Genomic DNA, 20,227 nt, shown 5'->3' with positions numbered 1-20,227 from the left:
AAGAAATCAAAAAGAGTAGCTGGGAAAAGATAAATGATAGGAAGGGACGGAAGAACAGAAGGAGGGAGGGAGGGAGGCAGGCAGATCAGAGTTCAAGGCCTGTCTTGGCTATATGACACATTTAAGGTAAACTTAGAAAACATAAGAACCTGTCTTAAAACAAAAGCAAAGATACATTTTTTTCAAAAAATAAAATTGCTTTATATGATGTTCGTAGAAGATTTTTCAATTCAGGCATATTATTTTGTTTTTCAAATATTTTAATTGGTCTGTTAGAAAATGACAATGCAGCTATTTAGTTAGTATGACTGGGTTGGATATAATTAAGATTAGTCTTCAATTTAGATGGTTAGTCATGGACCCTTAGAGACTATCTGGGTCATGCTGAAAATAACCATGGAGAAAATAACCAGTATTCACACAAATGTCATGATTTTTTTCCAAATTTATTCTGAATTTTTATATTCAGAATAAAGTTACAAAATTATTTTATAACTGTATATATTTATTACACTAAATCACTAAAGTAAAATAATTTAGACAAGCGCTTTAAAGGCATTTCTTTATATAGCTTACTTATCTTTAATTCAACAACCCAACAGGGTTTTAAACTGCTGATGAGTATGTGACAAGATGTATACACTTGGAAATCTTGTCAACTGACACAGTACATGGTGACCACATTACTGGGTAACACTGAAAGTTCCTAAAGTAACAGGGAATTAGCAATTGCAAAATGAGTAAATATGACACGCTCGTGTGACAACGAGTGCTGTGGGAAGAAGAAAGCAAAGGGCATCAGAGAACCGTAGACATTCTAGCAGCTGGCAGCAGAGCTGTCTGGCAGGATGGAGAGTTGTGTTCAGGAGGTAGAAGATTCTGAGGAAGGGACTGTCAGAGGCACAGAGCAGGAGGGCCTGTCCTGCACCTGGGCGGAGCTTCCTTCACACCTAACGTGTTAAGATCTAAGAGCAATAGAACATGCTATAGGGCTTTACTGTCTTCTACAGACTACATAAGCCCCAGCCTGTCACAGATAGCATGCTTTGTTTATTATGTCGGGGTTTTTATGCAATGGTATGAGCTAAGCAAAAGAAAAGATCTGCAGATCAACTTGATCTTGTTGTAAATGTCATCAACCTAAAAGAATTGCTTACTCGTTATTTCAGAAAATGTCAGTCATCATTGTTGACTATGTAAATAAATGTACAGATTTATGCAAATGAATAGGAGACACCAAGACACAAGGAACTGCTTCAGGCGAGGTTGGCCGAGTTATAGCACCTCTGGGGTGCAGTGCAGACAGCAGGCACAGAGGAAGCAACTCCCCCTCACAGTATCGTGTGAAACAGTTCCCACAGCAGATCACCAAGTTAAAAAAGCAAGGTGTTGAATGGTTGCAGCCCTCTATCACTTAGCTTAAAGTTACATGTCTGCTAGATCTGTGCGGATACCATGCAGAGACCATATTGAAGGCATATTGCTACCTTTGATTCCTGCCTGGTGCCTATGGGATGGGAGTGGGAGGGACAGTCTCTTTTTACCATGTGTTTCTCTGAATACTTGAATTTGCTGAGGCCTATGCAGTGTTTGCTAACCACTTAAAAAAGAAAAAACCACCAGTATCACTATAAGTATTAATTTAAGGCCAACAGCCTGTGGGAATAGAATTGGAAAAGTTGCCATCACTAATGTTTTTAAAACTTGATTCTAAGTTAGAATAGCTTTTAATTACATTCCAACCAACATTTATTGTACAAGTAGCAGCTGCATTCATGGGCACTGTTTCAGCAACTGGAGAACGGCCATCTTCTTTGTTAAACATGGACCATTTCTTTAGAGGAAGGGTTAGCACGCATCATTCAGGGCTAACCTTTAACCAGCAGTGAGTACAGCTATGGCCTGCTGTTCACAGGCCCTTCCTAACAATGCTGCTGTCGCTTCTCCTCCCCCCCTCCCCCTCCTCTCTTCCCCCTCCTTTCCTCCCCCTCCTCTTCTTTCCCTCCTCTTCTTTCCCTCCTCTTCTTCCCCTCCTCTTTTTTATTTTTATCCTTCTGTCCCCTCCCTGTTCCTTCTTTCTCTTCCTTCTTCCTTCTCCTTTTCTTTCAACCCCCATCTCCTTCTCCTTTGTTCCCCCTTAGCTCTTCCCACAGTGCCTCACCTTATAGCCCAGGCCTTCCCACAGTGCCTCACCTTGTAGCCCAGGCTGGATCTCACAGCCTTCTTGCCTCAGCCTCCTCCCTGAGCACTGCTGGTGTTACAGAGCATCCTCAGTTATGTATCTTCTTACATGTGATTTTGGGCAAATTAGCCAAGCTCCAGCTTCTTCAAGTAGTGATGTGTGTGGTAATAATATGAGCGCATAGTCATTTTGATGATGAAAAGAAGCGCAGCGTATGGAAGTTAGCATGGCACTTCCTGTGCAGCAAGGCACAATAGGTGACGGCTGTTTTTATGCAAAATTGCTGCCTCCCCTCACAATTTTTGTGTGTACTCATTAGTTTTTTGTCAACCTCACATGAATTAGTCATCTGGGAAGCGGGAGGCTTATTTGAGAACATGCCTTCATGAGAACGGACTGTAGGTAAGCTTGTGGGGCATTCTCTTGACTAATGATTGATTTGGGAGGCCCAGCCCACTCTGGATGACGCCATCCTTGAGAAATGTAGTGTAGAACAAACTAGCGAGCTAACACACAGCATTTCTTCACAATGTTTGCCTTGGTTTCTGCTTCCAGATTCCTGCCCTAACTTCTCCCAAGTGATGGATTGTAACGGGGATATCAAAGCCAAACAAACCCTTTCTTCTCCAAGTTCCTTTGGCCGTGGTGTTTCTAGTACCAATAAAAAGCACATTAGTATAATGGGGACCTCACCCCTAAACCATAAGTACTGTTATTGCTTGCTATTGCTGCAGCAAACGGTGTGGCAGAGTGCAGTCAGGCCTTGAAGAGGAAGCAGAGTTACAGTTGGGGCATTTTAAGCAGAGGAACAGGTGAGGAAAGGCACCAGTGGACACAAGGCATGCCCTAGGGACAGTAGCAAGCTGGTTAGCTCACAGCTACAGCTTACAGCTGATAGCCTACAGTGCATGGACAGAGCTCTCCCACAAAATGATCTGGTGTGTGTGTGCGTGTGTGTTTATCACAAGCTGTAAGTAAGGTCTTGGGAAGACCGAGTGGAAGGTTGGTCAAACATTTCTGAGGTCCAAGCTAGTGACAAAAGCCCTTTCTCATGTGTTTTCCCGCAGGGCTGTGTGGTTCTAACTGCATCCTAGACTCCAGAAACAAAAGGAGATGAGGAGGGCTGGGATGTAGGTCAGTTGGTAGAGTGCTTATGCACCAGGCAAAAACTGGCGTGATGGCTCCTGCTTGGAATCCCAGTACTTGGGAGTTGGAAACAGGGGGATAAAAAGTCCTGTTGAAGGTCATTCCTCGGCTGTATAGTGAGTTTGAGGGGAACCTGGAATAGAGATCCTTTATAAAAAAGAAAAAGAGAGAGGGAGGCAACCAGAGCCCCCCAGATGTAAGAGCAGAAGGGTCAGAGTAATGATGGGGTGCAGGTGATGGACACAGGATGCAGTGAAGTGGAAGAAAAGGTTTCTTCAGAGATGAAGGTGGAGATGGAGGAGCTGAGAGCAGGAGTTCGAAGAGTGGGGAGAAGAGGTGACAAGAAACCATCAGTCCTGCAGTGGAGGAGAGGCCACTTCAGAATTCTATAGGTTTGCTTGATTTTCTTTTTCCCAGAAAGAATTGTATAAAAAGTTGTCTTAATGTGTTTGGACCTTTGGCACAGATTGTAACAAGTATGCATAGGGCTTAACAAAGAATTTTTTCTTTTATTTTTTGGGAGAACTTCTTTGAGGACAGGGCGTCTGGTTATTGGTGGAGGGTGAATCTGGAGTGTGTGTCCAAGCGGAAAGAGAGCAAGGCTTTTAACAGAGGCACTGAGATCATCCACATGAGATGGTCACTGTAACTACAATGATTAAACAATTAAAAGGTCTAAGACTTTTTATTAATGGCCAGACCAAGAGCAGTCTTGTGTCTCTGAGAAGTCTCTTGGTGCCCAAACTCAGGGGCACAGAGTTTTAAAAGGGTAAACACACAAAGACCATAATTTATATCAAAGTTAGATGAGAGGGCAGAGTAACCTCGAAATTCCTGGAAGAGCATAGTAATTATTTTAGAGATAACTTGTCAATTTTTTCTATTAATTTATTTATTCACCTTACATCCCAATTGCAGCCCCCTCCCTCTTCTCATGCTAGACCTACCCTCCCATCCCTGCCCCCATTTTCCTCTCCCCTTCTCCTCAGAGAAGGGGAGCCCACCCTCCCATCCTTGTACCAACCAGTCCTGGCACATTAAGGTGCATCAGGACTAAGCCTATCCTTTCTCACTGAGGCCAGACAAGGAAGCACAATTATAGGAAAGGGATCTAAAGGCAGGTAACAGAGTCCAAGTCAGGGACAGCCCCTGCTCCAATTGTTAAGGAGCTCACATGAAGACCAAGCTGCACATCTGCTACACATGTGTAGAGGGATCAGGTCCAACCTCTGCATACCCTTTGGTTGGAGGGTCAGTCTCTGTGAGCCCCATGAGCCCAAGTCAGTGGGTTCTGTAGGTCTCCTTGTGGTGTTGTGCTCCCCCTGTCTCCCTCAATCCTTCCTCTACTCTTTCACAGAACTCTCTGGGCCTGATGTTTGCCAGTGGGTTTCTGCATCTGTTTCCATCAGCTGCTGGGTGAAGTCCCTCAGTTATCCTAGGTTCCTGTCTGCAAGTATAGCAGTATCAGGGCTTATTCCAGTTACTTCTGACTTATGCTTTATCCTAGTTTAATTACTTTGGTTAATATATCTGGACCATGGACAAGGCCATGGGAATCTCAAATGTTTTTGCCAAGGCAGACCTGGCCATTGTGCGGAATCAAGTACAGGGCTGAAAACTATATAGGCAAACACAAAATGGAGTCAGAACAAGATGGCATGGCCTTAGTGATTTCAGTGTAACAGATACTATCTAGTTTCCCTTCTGGGAACTAGTGATTTCTTTCCTTTTTGCTTTGCTTTTGAAGGTGAAGCCTGTCATCCACAGCAGGATCAATGTGTCTGCCCGCTTCAGGAAGTCCCTGCATGAGCCCTGTACCATTTTGTAAGTTGGAGGGCAGAATTAATTGGCTGTGTACTTCCTTGGGGTTTGGAATTTGAATGCAATGAGCATGACTGTTTCTTCTTTTCCCCTCACAGCTTGATTGCAAATGGAGACCTCATAAGTCCAGCTTCTCGCCTCCTCATCCCTAAAAAAGCTTTAAATCAGTGGGATCACGTACTACAAATGGTCACAGAAAAAATAACCCTTCGAAGTGGGGCTGTCCACAGGTGCGTTGTAATATCTTCCCATGGGCAGATGGTTTGGGAATCCTTGAAGATATCCCTACAGGCTCTGGAGTCACTGACCCCTAGATCTGCTGTTTGGCTGATTCCACTAAGCTTCAGGTGCTTCCGTTTCTTTATATGAAGACGATGATATACAGTGACATTTCAACAGGGCTGTTTCCAACAGTACTTCGCATGCTGGAACACATGAGGAAACGTTACCTGTCCTTGCTGTTTTAGTGTAGAGTGATAAACAAGCACCATACTACTTTCAGGGAGGAGGACAGCTTAGCCCGAACAGCCTCTTGATTCACAGTTAACTTTCTTCTCCCCCTGAAGAGGCAGGACTATTCATTCAGAGGTTCCAACTGTCTGTCTCAGGCAGACACAAGGGAGAGTAGGTGGTCTTACAGAGGAGACAGATGACATAGGTGAGATTATCTAAATTAAAACTGAAAGCATTTCAGTGAAATTAAATGAATATCTAAACTATGGTGTAACCTATAAAATTGTCTCAAAAATTTTACATTTATTTACTTATTTATGTGTGGGTGTTGGGGGGGCATGTGCTATAGTGCGCATGTAGAGGTCAGAGGACAACTTTTGGAAGTCACTTTTCTTCTTCTACCATGTGGGTCTTGGGGTTCAAACTCAAGTTGTCAGGCTTGGTGGCATGCACCGCTAGTCACTGAGCCAACCATCTGGCCTTGAAATTATCTCTTTATCAGCTAAAGGATAAATAGCATATAGCACTATGAGAGACATAGATGTAAGAACACATTGAGATAAATACATAGTGCATACATGCAGGGACACACAAATACACACTCATACGTCTCAAATTCTAAAGAGTTCCCTCAGTGCCTGTCTCCTCTTTATCTTGCCTGATGCACTGCACAGTGAACACATTCTTGCCTGTTTGGATGAACGCACCATACCACACCACACCACACCACACCACACCACACCACACCACACCACACACACACATGCACACGCACACAAATCACAGCCATGGTTTACAGTAACTTTTTACAAATGACTGTATTCCCCGCCCTTCAGTTGAATCCATGTTTATCTCATGATTTTATCATCACTGAAAATTTAAGTATAAACTGTTTAATTGAAAGGAGTGCTTAATGTATGACAAAAATTTATGTAGGATGAGAGTGTAAATTTAAAGTCTTTCTCTCACCTCTGATCCACCATCCCTTTCCTGGGTAGCTTTTATACATTAGAAATCAGAACCAGAAATACTCTATGCATGTACAAGTATGCACACTGTCAGCTTTTCCTCTCCCTCCTCCCTTTCTTCCTTCTTCCTTACATTTGTCCCTTTTTCTATCATTTCTTTCTTATGTGTAGTGTGTATATTGCATGTGTAGTGTGTGTGTATCTGTGCATGTATGTGTAGTGTGTGTTGCAGGTGAGTGTAGTGTATGTGGGTGCATGTGGTGTGTGTGTGTGCATGTGACACATGAACTGTTTATGCACAGAGGCCAGAGGAGGATGTGCATCTTGCTCTATCACTCTCCTCTTCAGTTCTTTGAGGCCAGAGCTAGACTGGCTGCTAGCCCCAGCAATCTTCTTGTCTCTACCGGCCTCTTCAGAGTTAGGTGATAGGCACCCACACGATGTGCACTCGGGAGGCGGAGACAGGAGGGGCTGTGGGCTTGCTGGATGTCAGTCACCTTAGTGCCTGATTCAGAAAGAGACCTGTCTCAAAGGAATAAGATGGAGAAGAATGTTAGAGCAGGACACCACATGGCTCCCTCTGACCTTCCATCATGTGTGCAGACAACAGGGTACCACATCACATGCTGACACCACACACATAGATAACACTCACACACAAGTGGCTTCCATCGTTTCTTGATTTTTACTTATTTGATACACAGGATTGTCTGATGATTTTTCCTCTTGCATTCCAGGTAGTTTTATATTCATTTCACATTTTAAACGAATTAACTCAGTGTTCTTATGAATTAAACATTCTTTTTCAATAGATATGGCATATGAGACCCAGAGGGAAAAGCTAGAGGCCCAAGATTAAGCTGACACTGAGTAGTGTGGCTGTAGCTGGGACTCTTAGCTCCAAAGCTACTTTCTAAAGACGTGACATGTGCTTACACCCCACTCTGCACGATCTGTCACAGTCCTTACACATTTGCCTTATTGGTTTTCAACCACGCTTTATGTTTACAGAAGTTGGCCCTGTTTTGTGTGTAAGTTTCAAATGAGTTTCCAGTTAGTGTTTTACTTGTTTTGTATATAAATACCTTGAGTTTTCAGTCTTTCTCTGTGTTCACGAATTTTATCACCAGCCCCAATCTTCCTGGCTCTGGGGCTATAAAAATAATTCTATGTTGTTTGATCTTGTGCTTTTTAACTTTTATTTAAATCTTAGCTACCTTTTGGTTTATTTTAGCTCCAGTAGGGAAGTCAAACTTTTTAAATTATGCGTAGTTTTTAAAGAAAATATAGGTTTATCTTTTGACATCTACTTAAATGCTGACTTCCCAAACAATATAAACTGTATACAGTGTACAGTTTCTTATCTAAATGTATTTTCTCACAAACATGATCAAACTCTTCAGTAGAAATAAGTAGATATGAAAGCACTAACAGAAATAAAAATACACGTTTCTCATACACTTGAATATTTAGAGAAATTATTATTATTTTATTTCTTGAAGCAAGGTCTCACTTTGTACCTTTGACTGGTCTGGAACTTACTCTGTAACCTCAAACTCTTGGCAATCCTCCTGTCTCTGTCTCTTGAGTGCTGCAATCTCAGGTGAGAGCTAATGCATTCAATTGAGCAACTTAATTATTCATTCAACGGTAGACCTGGTGCTGCTCACTCCACTCAGGAGAGCCCACTTTCCCCTAACAGAGCACTGATAAGCCTTTCTGTTATGCATCAGGATATTCATTTAATATCAATTTGTCTTAGTGTTATTAATCAGTATATTCATTTAATAGAAGACTGTCAGTAAGCCTTTCTGTTATACATCAATATATTAATTTACCAGTAGCAGCCATGGAGACCGGCTTGGTTCCCTTTTCATGATTCTTGTGCTTTGAGGCAACAGAAGGAAACAGGTCAATAAGGGCTACATTCATGAAACATAATGAGTCACAGGTTGGAATTTACTCAGTAGCTTTATCTACCTGCAGGCTAAACCAGCCAGCTCTTGGCTGGGAGGTCCTGGAGTCCATAACTACATTGCCTTTAATTTCTAGTGTAACAGTTAACTGCTGATTTGAATCTATTTTGGAGGAATGAGGGTGAAGAATGTCTGACTGGCTGGCTCTTGGCCAGTGGGTCTCAGCCAGGTGATTTTGCTTCCAGGAGGCATGCACCTGTGTCTGGAGCCAGTTTTGGTGAGCACAAGAGGGAATGCACACAACTCCATCCACAGGACAGAGTCAGGTGCTGGGCACCCTACAATAGACAGGGGAAAAGGTGGGGTGCTGCTGGGTACCCTGTGATGGTCAGGACAGCTTCCCCGTACAGGACTGGCTCCAGAGCCTTTGCTTGGGGTTGGTGGTCTCGAGTACAGTAGGACAAGCAGAAATCTGGTTTGTGCTATTTATACAGACTCTATTTATACAGACCACACTATAAAAAGAGGTTGGCATCTGTATACTGACTAATTCTACTACTTTTCAGGGCTTTTGTGGATATTTTCAGTGTTCTTGGCTCTTCTGATTTGGCTAAGCTGATATCAGTGGATCCATTTTTTTTTCCTCTTTGAGACAAGGTCTATAGTCCTGGCTAGCCGTCCTCAAACTCACTATGTAGCTCAGGTTAGCCTTAAGCTCATGATGTTCCCACCTCAGCTTTCCTAGCACTAGAAGGGTTTTTACTATTGTTATTCACCTTACTATTTAATATAAGACATTTGAAAAATTTATGTTGAAAGCTTACAACTACTTTTGTTTATAATCTTAAAAATTGCATTATCGTTATAGTTTAGTTTTCAAGTGGCCTACTCTTCTCTCTTAAAAAATCTGTAGATAATTTAAACCATCTAGTAAAAAAAAAATCAGTGTTCTTATAATAAGTGACACATTAATTGCAGTTACAGCAGCAGTTTTACAGTAAAGGAGGCTCTATGAACCCCACGGCCCTGGGAGGACTGTGCTCGCTCTCCTGCTTAGGCATGGCTAAAAAAAGGAGGCAGAGGCATGCATGTTATGCAGTCCTGCATCATTAGTGCTGTCTTGCTCCTGCCCTGCTTCCCTCTCACCTCCTTTTTCTGACCCACTTCTATGTGTTTGGCTGTAGTACTTTGGCCAGAGGCTATCCTTAACTGAGAATGGGGCAGGACGCTTGCTGGCTTATGAGTATCCCAAGAAAATACACATAAACAGTGTTGACAAAACATCACCCAGTCAATCTTTCATGGAAGGCGAGCTTGATTTAAACACCATGTCCTGGGGCTGGTGAGGTGGCTCAGTGGGTGAAGGCACTTACTCACAGAAGCCTGAAGACCTGAGTGTCATTCCTGGAAGGAGAGAACCAAGTCTTGAAGGCTGCCTTTTCTATCCACGCTCACGATGTGGCACATGCCTACCCTACCCCCAAATAATAACAATTGAAAACAAATACATTCTGTACAAGTTTCTTTTCTTTTTTTCTTCTGAAATCTTCCCATGGTATCAGAAGTGGTCTCTGTGGAGCCAGGAACCTGTCCAGCAGAGATCATGCTCAGATCTTCCATATGAAAGAGGGATTCCTGCCCAATCTATTGACTTCAGAACCAGTAATTGGAAGAGACAATTGACAAGCCCTGTCAAGGAGGAAGTGCCTTTTCTTAGTTTTGATTTTAAGCAGCTCTCTAAACGCCATGGAGAGTCTAATTGTTGGCATTGGTGTTTTGACAGGCTGTATACGTTAGAAGGAAAGCTCATTGAGAGTGGAGCAGACCTGGAGAACGGGCAGTTCTATGTGGCTGTTGGCAGAGATAAGTTTAAGAGACTACCATACAGTGAGTTGCTGTTTGACAAGTCAGCAATGAGAAGGCCTTATGGGTAAGTCCTTGTCTTTGCTCCACACTCTCAGCCTCAGTTACTGTTTGCAGTAGCTTTTGGGGTGACATTGGTGTAAAGGAGGGGGGGGCAAGAGTGGGCGGGGGGGGAAGAAAGGCCACTCACTGTCTTATGTGGTCCCTTGTATTTGGGACATATAAACGTAAGTGTGTAACAATGCTAGGTAAGATGGTGCACATGGAATTCCCAGCACAGAGGTGGAGGCAGGAGGATCAGGAGGTTAAAGTTGTCCTCAGCTATGGAATGAGTTCAAGGCTAGCCTCTCTTAAAATCAAACAAAAAAGTATTTTCTGTAGCCAACAGTCTCATTCATCAGTTAGAAAGGGCAGCATTCATGACTGAAAACTGTTGCATACAACATACTGATGGAATTTGTGAAAAGACTCAGCACCTTGTATTGCACCAAGTTTAAACAAAATACAAAGCTCCATCCATGTGAAGGAAATGATGGGCCACGAGCTTTCTGTGTAAATCTCACAGGCAGTTTTAGAGTCTAACCAGGCAGACAGAACAAGTGAGTTTTCAGTTGGTTTGGATAGAAATTAACAGTAGCTTACATATTTATTTATTTATTTATTTATTTATTTATTTATAGACCAGAGTCTTCTGTAGCCCAGAATGGCCTGTAATTGGTTATGTATCCTAGGCTGCTCTTGAACTTATGCTCTCTCTGCTTCCACCTCTGATTTCTGGGATGATTAGCATTCATTCCAGGAGGTAAGCCTCATGTGGCTTACACCCCCTCTATCCTCTTTAGAAACCATAAATTATGAAAGCAATGTAAATGTACTTGCAAAGATCGGGAGGATGAGTATCAGACTGTGTGTGTGTGTGTCTGTGTGTTCACACATGCTATGTGAAGGTCAGAGGTTGATGTCAAGAGTCTTTCTTCATCACTCCCTGTTTTACCCTTTGAGACAAGGTCTCTCACTTAAACCCACAGCTTGCTGATTCAGTTTAAGGCAGCTTGTTTTAGGGATTCCTTATCGATTCCTCTTGAGCCCTGTGATTACAAGCCTGTCTCTGTGACCACCCAGTATTTCCATAAGTACTGGAGACTCGAGCTCTAGTCTTCAAGTATCACAAGTATTTTATTCATTGAGAAGTCTCCTCAGCAAGGCTTGCACTTCAGTTACACATGATGTGCCATGAAGTTTTTCTCTTGGAAATATCCTTTGTGAGGGTGTCATGAATAGCCTAGCATCTATGCTTTAGAGCCTTGAGCCATGACACTAAAGCCTTCAAGGTGGATACTGGGGACCCATCTCTGTTGTTCTGTACTGAGTTCAGGGTTTCTTGGCTCTTGAAGTTGTCTTTTCACAGCTGTCCTCTGCAGAGGACACCACTGTGTCCCTATTAATTTGTATCCTGTGAGGCTAATGGGAGTTCACGTAGGCTTCTAGAGAGTAACAGTGGAGTTTCAGAGGTGTTGGACCTATGCAAGAGCCCAGGCCTTCATGAATGTTAGACTTCTTTGCCAACAGACTGGTTGTTGATTACCCAGCCCATGAAATCCAATCCTTTAACTTCTTGTGCTTAGCAATGCTGGTCAGCACGCTGGGAGCATGGGGTACTTGGTAATGTAAAAACTGAGACTCTTGGCCTTTCTCATACACATTAATAAGGTTCACCATTATAGATGTATAGATTCCTATTTTTGGAGACATATTTCAAGATGAATTTTTCCCTAATTACACAAACATCCGAAACTTGTGAAAAAAAATTTCTTCTTCTTCTTCCTCCTCTTCTCTTCCTCCTCCTCCTTTTTCTTATTTGGTGATAATTGGCCAGTTTAAAAACTCTCTTGCCGGGCAGTGGTGTCGCACATGCCTTTAATCCCAACACTTGGGAGGCAGAGACAGGCGGATTTCCGAGTTCGAGGCCAGCCTGGTCTACAGAGTGAGTTCCAGGACAGCCAGGACTACACAGAGAAACCCTGTCTCGAAAAACCAAAACAAAAAACAAAACAAAACAAAAAACAAAAAACAAAAAACCCCTCTCTTAATATAAATGCCACAATTTTTCTTTCTTTTCCATTACAAGTGTACCTAGTCCACTTTATTTTTACATTCTTTATGGTCAGTATTATAATTATTACTATTTTTGAGGCAGAGTCATCTTGTGCAACCTTGGCCAGTCTTGAACTCTTGATAACTGAGACTACTTCCTATGAGCTAGGATTAATAGATAGGTGTCACCATGTCCAACAGAGTCATTGCTTTTCACTTAATCTGTCATAGTTGTCACTTAGTTTAAGAAATGATTATTTTTTTATCTACAAATAGAATCCAATTAAAAAATTTGTATTAAAAATTTGTAAGCATCAAGTCAGGCTATATTCAGGAAACTATTAGAAACAATTTAGAGTGGGGTCTGAGATCTTTATTAGAGTGGGGTCTGAGATCTTTATGGCACCAACCACAAGGGTCAGTGGATAGGGCGGTGACAGCAGATTAGAATGATTGTCATACATCATTAATTATTTGTGACCAATATTCAGATGTCCAAATTGCAATTTGTTTTCACAGTCAGAAAGCTTCTTCACTCCCTCCCATGGTTGGATCCAGGAAGTCTAAAGGGAGCGTAAGTATCGGCAGCTTTCCTCATTAGCGTTCTGTCTCTCTGTAGAGCCATCCTTTGGGTTTCAATTAAATTCAGAGGAAGAAATCTTAGCTACCTAGTGGCACATAAGCAACTATCTGAAACACTGAGAGTTTCAGTGTCACAGGTGAAGTCCTAAACAAGAGCGAATACGTTTAGAAGATGGAATCCAACCCCTTTCCTTGTGTAGATACGAGGCAGTGGATGTTGTGGTTGTGGGCTGGGTAGTATGTCATAGAGCTGTGACGTTCTCACAAGGTCACAGTGGTGCTTCGATAGTCTTGTCCCCTGTGTCTAACAAAGACAGAAAAGGAACTTTAGGTGAGAAGATGTTGACCCTTGGTTGTACTTCTCTGTACAGTTAAGATCTGAAAAATTAAGAATCACCCTAAACGCTTAGTTCCACTCTCAGAAGCTTTTCCTGGCCATTCCTTCACTGTTACCTCAGCAAGCATTGATGATGTGCCTGTGATGTGGGAACTAGAGTCTGCAATGTGTAGTTCATCTGCTGATAGTTCAGTCTGCGCTGCAGTTATTACGTGACCTCCCCTGTATACTACAACTCAACCTCTAACCTCTGGTCTACCCCCTAACTCCCACTGTACAGGGCATCCCTAGCCCTCCCCATCTCTAGCTCCCCTGAGGTGCAGCCCACTTTGTTATAGAGTGCTGCAGCAGCAGGTCTTTCTGATGGACGGATGGCTCTCTGATCTATCAGGGGGCTTCAGTAGGACTGAGCAGAACTGATCTGTCATTCCTACCCCAGTCTGATGAGCTGGTCAGCGGTTGTGTTTTGTATGCTGTAAGTGTCTGCCGAGCAGAGGTATTGTCTCCTAGTGGGCATGCACTTATCTTAACCCTATTTTATTAACTATTTTATTTCATGACATTCTTAACAAAAGAGAAAGATAATTTTGTGTTCGTATCATTGGGTTTGACACTCATTCCTGGAGACTATACCACTCATGACAAAGCTCTTGCCTTCCATATTCTTTAAACTCTAAGGGAAAGAAAGAAAACCACCTAGAAGGTTATGGACATCCTGAAACTGAGTACACAGCACATGGATTTGAGCACTTGCCCCTGAGTTCTGGTGCAGATTTTAGTGGACACAGCCGAGGAGAGGGGTTTCAGGGCGAAGGTGGTGTTGGAGAAAAAAAAAATGGGTACAGAAAGATGCCATCATGGTAACCAGTGTTCAGTGTCTACCTAAGGCCCCACTGAGCCAAGTTCTCTCCAGGACCTAAATAGTGAAAAGCAAAACAAGAGCCATGAATTTAGGTTCAGAAATTATATTTTCTCTCTTCCCTTCTCCTCCTTCTCCATTTTTTTCCTCTTAAATTTGATCCTGAAGACATAATGCAGGTGCCCCTGCCTTCTGTACTTAAAGTTGAAAACCGAAACAATACAAAACAAAACAAAACAATACAAAACAAAACAAAACAAAACAAAACAAAACAAAACAAAACAAAACAACAGCACAAACCAGGAAACATGGCATGTAGGAGTTACAGGTCAAAGGTTTCCTTTCACTGAACAAATGGCAGGGATAGCGTGGACCAAGGATCTGAGCGATGGATTCTGACCCTTGCACCTTGTGGTCCGTGAATCCTTAAGCCAAGTTCAACAGAGAGGCTGAGCATGTTTAGGGTGATGTGCCTGAGAAGTCAATTTCTTTATGACCATGAACTCTATCATCGAAGCCCATCTTTCTCCTTGAGTAGCGGAGTCCTGAGAGGCCCTGGGAGATTAGAAAAAGCTATCTGAGTTAGTTGCAGAACCTCAGATCTTTTCTGCAGAGAGCTTTATGTGGTGTGATTCCATAGGTAAGCCATAGGAAGTGGCTTGGGTATAACATGCCAAGTCTAGACTAGGTAGACAGCAAGGGAAGCTGGAGTAGGCTGTAATTCCTGAAGACACAGAGCTTGCTTGCTGATAGGGTGATGGAGAAGATAGAAACAGAGATAACCACAGGGCTTTGAGCTTAGATGCCAGAGAAAATGGTAGCTCAATGACTAGAAAAAGGATAGGAAGAAGAAATAATTAATAATGGCCTCCTTTCAGATATGATGAATCAATTTGTCTAGCCACGTAATGACCTGATTTGAGGCACTGTGTGGTAGTGCTGGCACACAGGACAGCTTGGCACTACCCAGACAGGCATCAGTAGTAATGTAGCCTGAGGGAATGGATGAGTAGTAACCTGGAGGGGACAACTGAGTGATAACCACAGGTGACCTAAGCCTAGAGAATCCAACCTCCCAGGAGGGAGGAGAAGAAGGGTGAGAATTTATATCACTAGCTGAAAAAAAATCTTCATCATTAAAATGATATATGAAGCCTGAATATTTAAGGACTTGGGAAATTCATTTATTAAGGTTTATTTTATGTTTACATATGTGTATATGCCTTTGTGGGGGTACATGCATACGCTAAGGTTAGACAAGGGTGTCAGAGGCCCTGAAGCTGGAATCGCAGGCAACTGTGAGCTGCCTGATGTGGGTGTCAGGAGCTGAATTTGTGTTTTCTGCAAGAACAGTAAGCACACTTAGCCTCTGAGCCATCTCTCCAGCCCTAAGAATTGTATTTTGTTCTCTTACTTTCCTTTGGGCCTTTCGGCAGAATTCCATCTGCATACACCCCCTGTAAGTCTTAGCTTTCCACTCTCATGGTACTACAGACAAGCAGTGGTTAAACAGAGACCTGGTGTAACTGAATAACCAACCCAGGCTCACAGGGAAAGCTGATGGCAAGGTTAAGGTCCTAGGCCAGCCCTTCACAGTCCCAGCTATTGTGCGTTACAAGTCTGAAAAGCTAAAATTTCCGTTAAAGATGTAAGGTAGTTCCTGCTCTGCAGCACCTGTCTCAGACGATCATGGGTTTCTTCCTTAATCACTCCTTAGGGAGGTTCCGCATCTATGTGAATACCCAGAGTGATGCCTGACGATCCAGGTGTCTGACTGGGTACTGAGCCCTGGGGGACAGAGATGAGTAAAAGACATGCATCTCTTTGATGCTCGTGGTCTATTGCAGGAGACAACTGTTGACCCAACAATTCTATAAGTCAGAGGATAACTAGAGACTATGATAAAAATGGGTACAAACTTCAGAACAGTATGAGAGGCTGTAAAGAGAAAGCCTATACTTGTGCAGAGGCCTCAGTGAAGAAGTGACTCAAAGGGGTAAGGTAATTTCCATTCCATAGAAGAGAAGCTCACAATGGTTAGGCCTACCTCATATGTTAAAATATAAAAATTAAAATGACAGTTTGTCTCCCTTTTCACAGTGCTCCCAGTGTGCTATATATATCCATCTATTAACTATTCACGCTGTCAGTGACATCCCTCGACTCTAGGAGCTACCCACCCATTTGCCCTGTCAGCTATCCATCCTTCAACTATCAGTCACACATCCATCCACACAACCAGCCATCCTGCAGTAAGCTCTATGAGCCATTTATTCACCCATAGCCTCTAAGCATACTTAGGGGCTAAGTATCAGCCTTCCATCCTTCACGCTGTCAATCATCTGTAAGCCTCATCAGCTCCACGTCCTTCCTCTCTATCAGCCGTGCATCCTTCTACTACATTAGCAGTCACTTACCCATTTTATCAGACATTCAGTGATCTCTCCACTCTGCTGACCATCCACTCCAACAGCCATTTACCCGTCCACTCTAGTAGCCACCCATTCACCATGACACCTGTCTACATCTGTGTATCAGCCATGCACTTACCCACTCTGCCATTCATCCATTTTATCATCCATCTATTCTACCATCCATCCATCCATCCATCCATCCATCCATCCTGTCATCTATCTATCCTTCCATCCCATCATCCATCTATGAATCCAAGCATCCATCTATGCATCCATGAATCTATGCATCCATCCATCCGGTCTGTTAGCCATCCATCTCTCCACTCTGCAAGCTACCCACTCTATTCTATCACCTGTCATCCATTCACTCTACCAACCTGTCTAGTCAACCTGTCAACTATCCACTCAACACGTATTTATTGACTATTTATTTACTAAGTGCCAGGAATGCACATTTAATGTTATACATATAAAGAAACTGACCAGGATCTTACAGGGATCTTTCAAGTCCACATGTGTGTGTCAGGGGGACAGAGATGATCTGGAGCCAATCACGCAGGAAGGAGACGGCAGGGAAGAAGCTGAGGTAGAAGAACCAAAGATATCCAAGTTGTTGATAAAGAACTTATTAGGTGAAAGGGAGGGAGAAGACCTGGGCAGTTGGTGCTGAATAAGGAGTAGCAGGCAGCCCAGTCATACAGGCCAAGCAAGGCTTGCACCCAGGCCTTATAAGAAGCCATTGAGGGACTTAAAGGAAGAATGCTAGCATTTGATTTATGATATTAAAGATAAAAATTGAAATTCTCTCTCTCTCTCTCTCTCTCTCTCTCTCTCTCTCTCTCTCTCTCTCTTTCTGTGTGTGTAGACATGAATACACGTACCTGTGGAGGCCAGAAGAGTGTCAGATCCCTTGTAGTTGGAATTACAGGTGTTTGTGAGCTATCTGACAACGGTCCTGGGAACCCAACTTAGGTCTCCTGCAAGAGCAGCAAGTGCTCTTAACCATTGAGCCCATCTCCAGCCCTTGATTTGTAATTTTTAAAGCTCATTATGGCAAACACAGGTTGGAGAAGGGATAGAAGAGGCAGAGGGTAGTTGGAGTCTAAGTATGGGATGCAGGTAACCGGTAGCTCTGTGGCTGCAGGGTTGATGAGAGGGCCCTCTACTGTAACCTTTTTGAGTGTGTTGCTGCTGGTCAGCTTACTTGCCCAGCAGCTACTAGTGCAGTTCCTTCCTAGACACAACTGCAGTACTTGGGCGTCTAGGTATTTCAAAGCTCCGACTATGTATAGTTTACCACTCTAGTGTTCTCTAGGCGACTATGCCTGCTGCCTTTGATGTCAAGTAGGGAAGAGCTTGACAGATCGTCAGTCAGGACAAGGGAGAAAGTAAGTGAAGGTTTGTTGGTGTCTGGTTGGTGTCCATCTGAGCGGAGAACAATCTAGAACACGGTGCCTGGTGTACACAGAGTTGTCATTCAACCCACATAGGGTGTGTGCGGATGCCCGGCAGTGAGCCGCCATCACATCCTATGCCAGTAAACGCAGCCATGAGCTTGGTTTTAAACAGAGCTAATTTACACCTTTTTTTATAATTAATAGGTTCCCTGAAGAATGCTGGGCTTGATAGATCATTAACTGTCTGGCCCCACGGGAGGGGGATGAATGGGAGGACTGTGTAGGAGGGTGGAGCTTCCCACTTCAGGTGCCTCTGTCCGCCTCACTCAACACTGACCTTAAAGGGGACACAAAACTAGACAGTGAAGAGTGTATATCTCACACACAGCTTCCTGTTAATTGTTTTAGTGAATGAAGAAGAGAGGGACAGGGAGAAGAGGGTGGGGGAGTGGCGAGGGGGAGGGGGAGGAATAGGACTTTGGGATACAAGTAGACTGAAAAGTAGAATTCATGTACAAAACGCTCTATCAGCTGATAAGTGAGAGAAATGCAGAAATTGATGAGAACACGTTTAGGTTATTATAATATTCTCAAATCCAAAAAGAAAAGTGAGTTATTTTTATAAAGAAAGCACCATGAACGCAGATCTTCCGCCTGCATTCTTCCACCACATGGGATCAGGGTGCCCTCTAGTGGCAAAGAAATGAAAATGACAGAAATGCTGAAAAGTGAACAAGGTTGTTTTTGTTATGTCCAGTCAAAGTATCTTATACTTAGTAGTTTGGGGTTAAATATTAGTATTTCCAGGGTTTTGACTCAAGACTCAGTTGCTGCCATGAGTCAATAAGTTATCACAAAGTCACTGTGAGGCAAATTATAAACACATTAAAGTGAAATGTTCCTATCCCTCACATTTCATTCTGTAGTATAGGAAACTGCCTCCAGGATAGGCAGCTCATACCTGCCATCAGTAGGTGCATGTGAGAGAAATGTCAACAGAGTTGTAGTGCACTGTAGAAGCTCCTCAGCAAGGACAACTCGCAAAACGACCCCAGACTTAGTATTTTATGGCCTACATTTTTTTGGTGCAAGTTTATGAGGGTTGGAAATGGTTTTGTGAGAAAGGAGGGAAGCCGGAGTTGGTTAGATCTTCCTGGAAGGAGCCTGGGAAGCCGTAGAATCAAAGTCCAGCTGAACCACTGCTTTTCATAGGTTGGAGGGGCCATTGAAGGCTATATTTGGAGTTCTTCATATTTGATCTATCAGTGTGCATGTGAGGTGCAGGCAGACAAGTGGCTAAAGTACCACTTGGTACCAATTTTTTTTGCAAGGCACCCTATAATTTTTGGCTGCTTCTTGTCTGTTTCTACACAACCATAATGTGCTATCTGTAATGACTCTTTTAGAGGGCCACATCACATAGCGGATGTTTCTAGTACCCCCGACACTGGAAGACTTCAGCATAGGAGTAGAGGAGATGACTCGGTGGATAAAGTTCTAGCCTTAGAAATGTGATGACCTGAATTTGGATCTTTAGCTCACACACAAAAAGCCAGGCATGGTGATGTGTTCTTATAACCCATATGATAAGGAGATAGAGAAGGAGACTCTCAGGGGGTTTCTGGTCAGCTAGTCTACATAATTGGTGAGCTCTAGAATTCATGAGAGATGCACGTACGCACTCACAGAGAGAGATAGAAGACACCTGATGTCAAGCTTTGGTTTCTATGTGCATCCAGGGGTACATACCTCTCCCACACACATACACAAATAGAGAGGGAGACAGAGATGGGAGACAGGGGAGAAGACAGGATAGGAGAAACATCTTGTCTGGAGAGAGTGAATTCTTTTCAGTAGACAATGCTAAATGCATTGCTTTAATCTTAGACTATGTACTCTTCTATGCCCCTGACAATCAGGACTTGTGTGTGTGTGTGTGTGTGTGTGTGTGTGTGTGTGTGTCTGTGTTGTGGTTTATCATTTGCTAAAAGAAGTCAACAGGTTGGAAGCAGCAAAACAAGTATTCCCCATAAATGTTGAAAACACATGTAGATACAGGCTTATAATGTCTGTTTGCAGTTCTGAGTGTTACTCTGGGCCAGTAAAGTAACTTCTCTGTAAAACTTTGCTAAGGATTTCTGCAAAAAAGAAAAGAATTTACCATTTCTTTTCCATACTATGTTTTCTACGCTGAT

The 20,227-nt window shown here is 43.0% G+C and overlaps 1 protein-coding gene across 2 annotated transcripts in view; it reads left to right on the top strand.

Moving 5' to 3' along the window:
- Positions 1–20,227, top strand: part of Dcdc2 (doublecortin domain containing 2) — a 152,347-nt gene that overhangs the window by 37,733 nt on the left and 94,387 nt on the right. For both annotated transcript variants that reach the window (XM_034509772.2, XM_076939225.1), the window contains 4 exons: positions 5,076–5,152; positions 5,248–5,379; positions 10,270–10,416; positions 12,963–13,017. In XM_034509772.2, the coding sequence (XP_034365663.1) occupies positions 5,076–5,152; positions 5,248–5,379; positions 10,270–10,416; positions 12,963–13,017 (411 nt within the window). The remainder of the gene's footprint in view (positions 1–5,075; positions 5,153–5,247; positions 5,380–10,269; positions 10,417–12,962; positions 13,018–20,227) is intronic.

The sequence above is a fragment of the Arvicanthis niloticus genome, chromosome 8 (assembly GCF_011762505.2).
Source record: "Arvicanthis niloticus isolate mArvNil1 chromosome 8, mArvNil1.pat.X, whole genome shotgun sequence".
NCBI lineage: Eukaryota > Metazoa > Chordata > Mammalia > Rodentia > Muridae > Arvicanthis > Arvicanthis niloticus.
This window is presented reverse-complemented; position numbering and strand designations above follow the sequence as displayed.